Below are 11,053 nucleotides of genomic sequence, written 5' to 3'. Positions count from 1 at the left end.
TGTACTATTTTGGGACTGTCTTTAAACTTGAACATAAGCAAAGTACTTCAAGCAAATCACCTAGTTTTCTTAAGTGATTGTGTCCTGTTGAACCAAGCCCGTGCCTGAAACATCTTCCTTGCTGTCAGGGGGTGGCTGCAGCATTAACTTAAACAGTGAAAAAACCCCAGTAACTAAATTTCATTCTGGGAACAACACTGTCACATGTGAAATAATTGCTGTGGCATTCATTGCATTGAGTCTGCAGCTTGTTTTTCTGTGCTGCAGTAGGAAGCTGAGCAAGTGGTCTCTAGAGCCCTGGCATTCTGCACAGAGGGTTCCCCCCCTTTTGGAGAGAGCCCTGTCTCCTCCAGCGCCGTGCAGGGCAGCGAGCGGCGTCAGCTGACCCAAGTATTAGTTTCATGGTGCAGAAGGAAATGAAGCATTTGATTCCAAAAGTTTTCACCCCTTCGCTGTAATGGTGAGCATGTTGTTGCTGGTTTGGGGCTTTTTTGTTGACATGCTGTTATAATGGAGTTCAATAAGTGAATCTATATTCCTTATGGTGTTTGTTTGCTACAGGTGTCTGTTGGATTAGACAGTTTGGGGAGCTAAGGAAAACCAAGGCCAGCTCCTCCTCTGTTGACCTTCTGGGGGGAGGAGGGGGGAGTCAGTGATATAGGCATAAAATGACAATTATTACAACTACATAGCTTCATACATATTCCTGTCCTGCTGGATTCTTCCTAAGCAATTTGATTTCTGTCGGTAAATTTACTGATGTCGAAGATGCCTTCTAAAGTTTGATACTGCTAAGTCATCCCCAGTTAAGTATGTGGCTTAAAGGTTTATATTTAGCACTTGAGTGCAGCAATGCAGTTAGGAAGAGAAAATTGCTTTCTTTCTCACTTGGCTGCAAATAATTAAAATTTAGGAGTCAGCATATAAGTCATTGCTTCAGTGTATGATTTTTCCAGCGTGTGTTTCTGACAGAGAATTAAATAAGCTTGGCCTCACTGTATAAATTAGTATTCTGTTTTATTTTCTTGTGCTTTAGCAACATATATTCACATTTCTCAGCAATTTCTGGCCAGTAATCAAGAGAGAGGAGAAACGCTTGTATCTTGGAAAAATGAAATCTTTATGTACCACCATGGTGACACAGCAAAGCAAACTCTTTTTTCATGCATTTCTGTAACTTGATATTTGCTCTGCGTTGCCTTTGGAGCAAATACGTGTTCCATAACTATATGCACACAAGGTCATGTTAAATTCAGAAGGTGAGTTAATTTTCTAGGAGGTTTGTATAAGTTTCTCTTATACTACGATTGGAACTGGAGTTCCAGTGGTGGTGGAGTTGGTACTGAGGAAGCTGTGCATAGAACACAAGAAGCTGCATGGTTCCCCCTCACTACCATTCCCAGCTGTATGGACATGCTGGGATTCCTCACTAGTTTTGGATTGCTGTATTTAGCTGTAATTCCAGCTCTATTTGCAGTTGTGTAAAGTGCAAAGTGTAATCTCCAAGCATAGTTCCTGAGCATTGAATTGATGAGAACATGGATATCTACATAGTACCCACCTCACCTAGTTTTCTTTCCAACAGGAATGGTCATTTCAGGCTGTAGGTTGGTGTTTAGTATTGCTGACTGGAATTCAACTTCTAGTCCATTGGAATAGCATGAGGGTTTTCCCTGTGGGACAGCTGGTAATATATTACGCTGGTTTGTGTGTGTGTTTCTTTCCAGTATTTCTGTAGAGGAATAAAGGAGGAAAGTAGAGGCTTTCAGGGAAGATGAAGAAGGTGTTTATTTTTCCCTCTGTTCTCCTGAGCTATGAACACAATGTTTAAAAAGAAAAAATGACCTGGGCATTGTAAACTGGCAAAACTATGGGACGAGTTTTGCATAAAGAAGTGTTTTCCTCTCCCTCCCTGCCACCTGTGTGTGTGTGTTTGTACTGTTCTCCTTTCCACCTTCATGCCTGATTTTCTGTATCCTAACAGTCCCTTTCCTACAGATGTAGGTTGTGCAACTGAAAGCATCAGGCTTAGCTTTTTGAAATGCATCATAGTGATCAGTGGATGATTGAACTAATATCCTGAGACTCCTGGCTAAATCCTCAGCATCAAATGTGACAGCACAGAGTTTGCAGAACCTTGGCTATCCAGTAAAGCAACAACATGACTTGTAGTTTGAAACCTTTGTGCAAACCTATCTGTGTTTCATGAAATCAGTTTAGCCTCTGTATTTACAAGAATGGATTTATACCTAGTAATAATTTTTGTTAGTTTTCAATATGTAGTTACCATGCAAAAAGAAAAATACATATATACTAAGTTATATTTCTATAAGATGAATGTTCTTTTTGGTAAGTTATCTTTTCTTTTTTTCTTTTTCTCTCCTTGTTGTGCAGAGCTCTGGGATTGAAACGTTAGTGGAGGAGCTTTGCTCCAAACTGAAAGACCTTCAGAGTAAGCAAGGTAAGGAAAAAATATTTAAACTCCTGAAGCCATGTATTATATTTATCAACTGTGCAGCATTTTGAGGTTTGGAGGTGGGAGAGGAGGCTGTTACTTTAGTAGCTTTTAGTATAGGCCATGCAATTTTAAAATGCATTTGAATAATTTCATTCAAACACTTTCAGCAATTCTGTCCCACTATGCTTTGTTTACCTGAGAAATAGCTAGTCACAAATGGAGTTTCTTCAAGAAAAGCTCTGTTTGTATCCAGATATGCTGGGTATATGCAAATATTGCAAATTCAGCATCCCCCTCCCTACCAAAAGTAATGAAAATAAAGTAGGCTTGTTTCTGTTCCTTTTGTGTATTGATACTTGCAAAGAGTAGGTTGGCTTTAGAATAGTGATGTACTAACTATTCCTGTGGAGAATAGTATGTCTCACAGCATTTATTTTTTTTACTTTGTATTTTGAGGGTTTTAATATAAAGAGTTAGAAGTCCTTAGAGTCACCTCTCACACAGGAAATGTGCCTTTACATCCCCTCAAAGCACAGCAGCTACTGCAAGGATATTTGCTTTTAGTGATATATACATGAACTTAGATAAAACCATTTATAAAAACAGTTAAACAGTTGATGTTTAAAAAAATATTTTTGCATATGTAGCAATGCAAGAATGAGACAAGGATTTGGATATGAAACAGCTAAAAATTGGCTAGGAAGTCTCCTAGTGGGGCATTGCTAGCCAGTGTGTTTGGTCATATATATATATATAGGATTTAACAAGACAACTGTGGAAAACTTGAATCTTGGGTGGTAACTTACAATTTCTTTCTGTATAATAACCAGAATATAAATAGTTTTCTTGTTTGCAGTGTTTTATGGAAATTATGCTACTGTTACAGGTATACATACTGGTGCTTTTTGTTAAATGCTGTTATAAAATACACTGGCTTTTGGAATTTTTGTGTTGAGCATTTGGAATTTTCTTTCAAAACAGAGGAGAAGATTCACAAAAAGTTAGAAGGCTCTTTGACTCCTGAGACTGATTTATCTCCCACAGCAAAGGATCAAGTAGAAATGTATGCATTTTTTTTCTTATTATTATCATGGATGCTTTTATCTTTTCTACTTTTCCTCTCCCATATTTTAACACAATGAAGTTAACTTAGTGGGTAATCTGGAGTTTTGTGGATATTTAGAAATACCTTCTTTTTCCTGCCATCTTATTTTGTTAATGCACTTGGTACCATGGGCCAGTTTCATTTCTGTCCAAGTCCTGACTTCTTCCATTTGACTCTATGCAGAACTCAAACCATACTGTATTTTTGTTTTCCTTAAGACCAAGTCAACCAGACAAATTAAAAGCTATTAAAACAGCATTAATTGACATGTTAGACTTGCAGGGAGAGAATCTGTTTCCTGGCTTCAGAACTCACTGTCTTCTGCTGCAGAAATGGCAAACAAGCTCTTTTATAACCTTTAAACTCTTGATAACCAGAAAAACCTAGTTACCAAGTACCTGAGTGCAGTGTTACTGAAGTACCCAGGAGTTTTATCATTGACTCTCTTGGAGGTACAACTGCTTCTGTATCTCTCAGTAATGACCTTTGGTAGCAGCAGTCTAGTAGAATTGTTACTACATGATGATTCTTCAGGGAGCTGATTGTGCTAATGTGCATTTAACTCAACTGACTTCAGAAAGTTTTTAATAGGTTTGCATTGAAATATATGTGATTCAGGAGAAATCTCTTCACTGTCAAACACATACTACTAGAAACGTTGCAGAAAACCATTTCTTATTGTTGTCCCTGTTGCATAAAGCTGTTAAGCATCTTAAACTACTCAAGAACTAATCTTTTTTTTAGCCTTTTCTTAATAACTGGGTGATCAAACAGTGTAGAACTGAACAGATAATTTTAAAAACTGAAATTCAGGACTGAACTGACTGAAATTCAGGACTTGCTCATTTATAATACAAATCAAACGTGTTTAAGGAGACTGTAGTGAATTGCTGCATTATCTAATAAACCTGGAGTTCAGACTTTCACTGTTGTAATCATCCACAATTTCTCTCTCCAGTAACATTAGTTACTCTCTGCAAAGGGAATTGTTTTACTTGGCAGTGTGGCTTTAAACATGTATTAATATAAGCACTTCTAAAGCTTATCTTAATTTCCCCTTTGATATCATTCAGCTAAACAGTGCAATGACTGGCGTGTGCCTATGGAGTGCAAACTTGATTTTTTGGCAGTTAGATTGGTAGTGTTTGGTAATACTTTGTGGTCCTAATGCCTGTCTGAAGTTCCACGATCCAAATGTCCCTTTGTTCCTCTTTCAGGTACTATGAAGCATTTCCTCCTCTTTCTGAAAAGCCAGTTTGCCTGCAGGAAATTATGACTGTATGGAATAAATCCAAAGTATGCTCTTACTCTAGCTCCTCATCTTCATCCACTGCTCCACCAACTAGCACGGATACATCTTCTCCGAAGGACTGCAATAGTGAAAGTGAAGTAACTAAAGACAGAAGTAATAAAGTACCTGCCACTGTACAAGAAAGAACCCAGCAGAAGAAAAGTAAAACCGAGAAAGAAAACAAATTTAGCAACAACACTGTCGAAGAGAAGCCTGTTCTGTACAAAAAGCAAGTCCGACACAAGTCTGAGGGAAAGATGCGTCCCCGCTCCTGGTCATCGGGATCCAGTGAGGCTGGCTCCAGTTCTAGTGGTAATCAAGGTGAATACAAGGCATCAATGAAATGTATTAAAGTAAGGCACAAAACAAGAGAGGTTCGGAATAAAAAGGGGCGTAATGGGCAGAGCAGGCTGTCAGTGAAACCTGGGGAAAAGGCTGACAGAAAAGTCCACAGCGGAAGCAGCAGCAGCAGCAGCAGCAGCGGGTCCATCAAACAACTGTGCAAAAGAGGTAAAAGGCCATTAAAAGAAATTGGAAGAAAAGAAGCTGGAGGTAGCGATACAAAACAAGAGAGGTTCGGAATAAAAAGGGGCGTAATGGGCAGAGCAGGCTGTCAGTGAAACCTGGGGAAAAGGCTGACAGAAAAGTCCACAGCGGAAGCAGCAGCAGCAGCAGCAGCAGCGGGTCCATCAAACAACTGTGCAAAAGAGGTAAAAGGCCATTAAAAGAAATTGGAAGAAAAGAAGCTGGAGGTAGCGATGGAATTGTATATGAGAAGGAGTACAAAGAAGAACCCTTGTGGTATACTGAGCCACTCACGGAGTACTTTGTTCCTCTTAGCAGAAAAAGCAAGCTGGAGACGACGTACCGCAACAGAGAAGATCTATGTGGTGTAACATCAGAGGCTGTAGAAGAGTTGTCTGAATCAGTGCATGGTCTTTGTATTAGCAACAATAATATTCATAAAACATACCTCGCAGCAGGTACTTTCATCGATGGTCACTTTGTAGAAATGCCTGCAGTTCTAAATGAGGATATTGACCTCGCTGGGACCTCAATATGTTCTCAACCAGAGGACGACAAATATTTAGATGATGTTCATCTCTCAGAACTAACACACTTCTATGAAGTGGATATTGATCAATCCATGTTGGATCCTGGTGCCTCAGATACGATGCAAGGGGAGAGTCGGATTTTAAATATGATTCGACAGAAGAGTAAAGAGAAAAACGATTTTGAGGCAGAATGTTGCATAGTGTTAGATGGAATGGAGTTGCAAGGGGAAAGTGCAATATGGACAGATTCGACCAGCTCTGTTGGTGCTGAAGGGTGGTTCTTGCAAGACCTTAGTAATTTAGCTCAATTTTGGGAGTGCTGTTCATCTTCTAGTTCTGGTGATGCAGATGGGGAAAGTTTTGGAGGAGATTCTCCCATCAGATTCTCCCCCATCTTAGACAGCACAATGCTTAATTCACACATGCTTGCTGGCAATCAAGAGCTCTTTTCAGATATTAATGAAGGGTCTGGTATAAACTCTTGTTTTTCAGTGTTTGAAGTGCAATGCAGTAACTCTGTTTTACCATTTTCTTTTGAAACACTCAACTTGGGAAATGAAAATGCAGATTCTAGTAGCACTGCTAATATTCTTGGGAAAACACAGTCTAGATTGCTAATATGGACCAAAAATAGTGCCTTTGATGAAAATGAACACTGTTCCAATCTTTCAACAAGAACCTGTAGTCCATGGTCACACTCGGAAGAAACACGTTCAGACAATGAGACTATAAATATTCCATATGAAGAATCCACGCAATTTAATGCAGAAGATATGAATTACGTAGTTCCTAGAGTATCTTCAAATTATGTAGATGAAGAAATTTTAGATTTTTTGCCAGAAGAAACCTGCCAGCAACAAGCTAGAACTTTAGGAGAAATGCCCACTTTGATTTTCAAAAAGAAATCTAAGCTAGAATCTGTCTGTGGTATTCAGCTAGAACAAAAAGCAGAAAGTAAAGACTATGAACCTACACAAGGGTGTAGTGAAAGCAGTCCACATGGAGATGGCTACAGCTCAGGGGTTATTAAAGATATTTGGACAAATATGACAGACAGAAATTCTGAAGCGATGGTAGAAATAGAAGGAATAGAAGATGAATTGTTTTCAACTGATGTAAATAACTATTGCTGCTGTTTGGATACAGAAGCAAAAGTTGAAACCCTCCAGGAACCCAATAAAGCAGTGCAGAGATCAGAGTATCACCTTTGGGAAGGTCAAAAGGAGAATGTAGAGAAGAGAGCCTTTGTCTCAAATGATTTATCAAAAGTAGATGGTGGGGACTATACCACACCATCCAAACCTTGGGATGTTAACCAGGAGAAAGAGAACTCATTTATACTTGGTGGTGTGTATGGGGAGCTCAAAACCTTTAACAGTGATGGAGAATGGGCAGTGGTGCCCCCGAGTCACTCCAAGGGGAGCTTGCTGCAATGTGCAGCTTCCGACGTGGTGACCATAGCTGGTACAGATGTTTTTATGACCCCAGGTAATAGCTTTGCCCCTGGCCATAGGCAGTTGTGGAGGCCTTTTGTGTCATTTGAACAGAACGAGCAGTCAAAGAGTGGAGATAACGGATTAAATAAGGGTTTTTCTTTTATCTTCCATGAAGACTTACTGGGAGCTTGTGGTAACTTTCAAGTCGAAGAACCAGGGCTTGAATATTCATTCTCCTCCTTTGACCTGAACAATCCATTTTCACAAGTTCTTCATGTAGAGTGTTCGTTTGAGCCAGAAGGAATTGCATCTTTCAGCCCTAGTTTTAAACCTAAGTCCATTCTGTGCTCTGATTCAGACAGTGAGGTTTTACACCCCAGGATATGTGGTGTTGATCGAACGCAGTACAGGGCTATACGGATTTCTCCGAGGACTCACTTTCGCCCGATTTCTGCATCTGAACTTTCTCCAGGTGGTGGAAGCGAGTCAGAATTTGAGTCAGAAAAAGATGAGGGAGGTATTGCTGTCCCTCCTCAAGTAGATGTATTTGAGGATCCACAAGCAGATCTCAAACCTCTGGAAGAAGATGCAGAAAAAGAAGGGCATTATTACGGAAAATCAGAGCTTGAATCTGGAAAATTCCTTCCCAGATTAAAAAAGTCTGGAATGGAGAAGAGTGCACAAACATCATTGGATTCCCAAGAAGAGTCAGCCGGGATGTTGCCAGTAGAAAACCAAGATCCCTGTTTAGAATGCAGTATGAAAGAATCTCTAGATGGGAGAGCAGTGGAGAGCTCCAAAGTAAACTGCAGAATAGTGGAGCCCCGGGAGGAGACTGGCAGGTTTTGCAGTTGTAAAGCAGGGTGTCACTTCCCCCCGTACGAGGATAATCCTGTGTCTTCGGGAGAGCGTGAAGAGGTATGTGGATATATAAAATTACAGCATTTGCGGCTGGCAGCTCATAACCAGCAGTTTGTCATGTGACAGTTCAGTTTAACTGCTTGTAATTGTATAACTCTCTAGAAAATACGGTTTTGTAGAAACACTGGAGGTTCCATCTGAACACAAGAATAAACTTTCTTACTGTGAGGGTGACCGAGTGATGGCATGGGTTGCCCATGAAGGTTGTAGAGTCTCTATATTTGGAGATCTCAAAAGAAATGTCCTGGGCAGCCTGCTCTACATGGCCCAGCCTGAGCAGGGGGGTTGGACATGGTGACCTCCAGAGCTCCCTTTGAACCTCAGTCATTCTGTGATTCTGTGAAAAATTAACCATCTTCAGGCATTTTGGTGTCATCTTGCATACCTTTAGAAATATATGCATGTGTGCACTCATGTGACTTCAAAATATGTTGACCGTAGGTTTTTAGGTTATCTGATTTACATATAAAATGTTCAAGTGCATAAAGTTTGAGTAACAGTAGTGATTGTCATTCAAGTATGTTTTAAAATTCTGAAGAAGATCTGAAGTTAGTCTTTAACTACTTCCAAGCAGAAGAATTTGGAGTTGAATTGCTGGATGTAAAGTTCAGCAAAGAAAGGCTTGTAGAAAGGCTTAATTGTCTGGAAATTAAAACATCCTCCTCAGCATTGACACAAAAAGAAATAAAACATGGATACAAAATGTCCATCACTACCACAGTACTGTAAGGAAGCCTCAATGTACTACAGGTTAAGCTCAGAGTTTTCTTTCAGGTCATTGTAGCTGTAGGTTAAGTAATAATCAAGAGCAAAGATCCTTCCAGCCAAAAATACCCAAGTTTTTCTTGCTATGAGCTCCCTCTGCTTTTGAGAAGAAATACTTAACTATCAGTATTAATTAGTTATGTGGCCAGCCCAGAGGTATTGTCTGGATACGTATCAGTTGCATCTTACATTTTCTCTTCCTTATATCTCACGTTTTGTTTGCCTCTTCAGCCTTCTCTTCCACATAGTCAACAGTTGCAGTATTTATATTAGGAGACAATTTTTTCCATTTTCAGCTGAAGGGTTGACTCAGCTTGTGTTGTGCATTGCATACTTCTCAAGTCTAAGTTTGAAGCACTAATTCTCGTATGGGAAAGCTAACCTTTCTCTTGCTGAAACTAAAGCTAACATTTTTGTTGAACAAAATCAGACTTCCTTATTTTCTTTCTTCCCTACTTGTTTCTTCTCTCATTCTCATTTAAATAAACTTCTCCTTTTCCAAGTGTGAATAAGTTGACGTCTGCTGTTTGCACAAGAGACTCAAATTTGTGACTTTTCCAGACTCTTTGTAGACATCTTGGTTCCTGCTGCTCTCTTGAAGAAGAGGTGAAGTAGCTTCAGAAATCTTTACTGGAGTCTGGGAAGTTTCTTTCTTTGAGCCAGGTTTGCAGAGTCACCAAAACAATAATAGACTGTAAGTCAGAACAGTTTCTGGAAATGCCTTTCAGCAGCAGTAAGTGAAATCTAACTTCATCATTCAGAAGGGCATAATGAATGAACAAATGGTATAACACGGTTATTTGTGACAGCAAGAGCCTGAAATTCCTTCTAGCCCTTTCCAGATCTCGTTTCTGGGTGCATAGTGCTCTGTGAGGATGTTCAGTTTCGTCTTCACTTCAACCACTTATCCATTAACAAAGTAGTAAGTGGCTGGTGTTAAGTTTACAATGGTTCTGTAGTTTGGTAGCTCTGAGGCTTGTGAACAGTCTTCAGTAGTGAATAGTGCTCAAAACAGTGAATAGTGCTTTGATATTTCATTTTCTTTAAGTTTCTTAGTGCACCAGGAAAACTCACTGCTTCCCTTGCTCAGGTTGCATGTTTTTGTAGGCATTTTCTTAGCTACAAAGTGATAAACCACTGAGAAATGCAAAGGGCCAAGAACCATCTCAGCAGTCTAGATTCCAGTTTGGTTTGCAATTAAGCTCTTCCTGGAGGGCTTGGGGAACCTGAGGACACACTGAGCTCAGCCAGCCTTGGTTAACTAACCAGCCTGCAGGTATTCTCACCTGGCTCAAGAGGGTGTGTGCACACTCTGGGCTTTTCTGAGTGTCATTAGTTGGAGGCTAATTGGCTTTTTGACTCAAGAACACATATCTACATTTCTTACTGTACTCAAATGTCTGTAAAAGAAGAGGGTTTTTTAACATTAAACCAGTTTTAATGTGTTGGTTACAAAGTAAAGTTTAATCATTAGAGATGATGACTCTGTCACATGCAGGACAGGGTGCAAATGCCATGCAAGTATGTCTTATGTGAGTGAACTTTTTTCTTTTATAAGAATAGTATTTTTTCATGTGCATTAAACAAAATCAATAGAAAATACCTCAAATTGGACAGTTTAGGAGAAGGATTCTTTGTGGAGACCCCACACATGGGAAGAAACTGAAACAGAGGCTATGCTATTGACTGCTTGGTATGGATCAATATTTATGCATATTTGTAAAGATTTTTTAAAAATGAAACTTCTGTGCTTGACTTAGGACCGAAATTGCAGTTACTGTTTAACTCACTGTCATCTAACATAAAGTTTGAGTTGTGTTCTGAAGTATCTCCAATATTTTTGCAGAACTAATGGGTGTGAAAATACTAATATAGGCCACAGTGTAATAGTAACATATTCTGTTTTGCATCACTTAAACTTGAGTTACGCACATGCTGTGCAAACACATCTCTGACTGCCTCCTGTTTATAAGACTGTAGAACAGTCTGGTTCAGTTTCCTCCCTCTTACCTTCTATATTAT

General features: G+C 39.5%; 1 protein-coding gene across 1 annotated transcript in view; it reads left to right on the top strand.

Annotated features, from left to right (window-relative positions):
• The window catches only part of KIAA0232 (KIAA0232 ortholog), a 45,170-nt gene that overhangs the window by 23,755 nt on the left and 10,362 nt on the right, over window positions 1-11,053 (top strand). The window contains 4 exon segments of the mRNA XM_009080687.1: window positions 2,395-2,461; window positions 3,440-3,521; window positions 4,781-5,447; window positions 5,630-8,255. Of these exon segments, the coding sequence (XP_009078935.1) occupies window positions 2,395-2,461; window positions 3,440-3,521; window positions 4,781-5,447; window positions 5,630-8,255 (3,442 nt within the window).

The sequence above is a fragment of the Acanthisitta chloris genome, unplaced genomic scaffold (assembly GCF_000695815.1).
Source record: "Acanthisitta chloris isolate BGI_N310 unplaced genomic scaffold, ASM69581v1 scaffold11908, whole genome shotgun sequence".
Taxonomy (NCBI): Eukaryota; Metazoa; Chordata; class Aves; order Passeriformes; family Acanthisittidae; genus Acanthisitta; species Acanthisitta chloris.
Note: the sequence above shows the minus strand (reverse complement) of the source record. Positions and strands in the feature narration are given on the sequence as shown.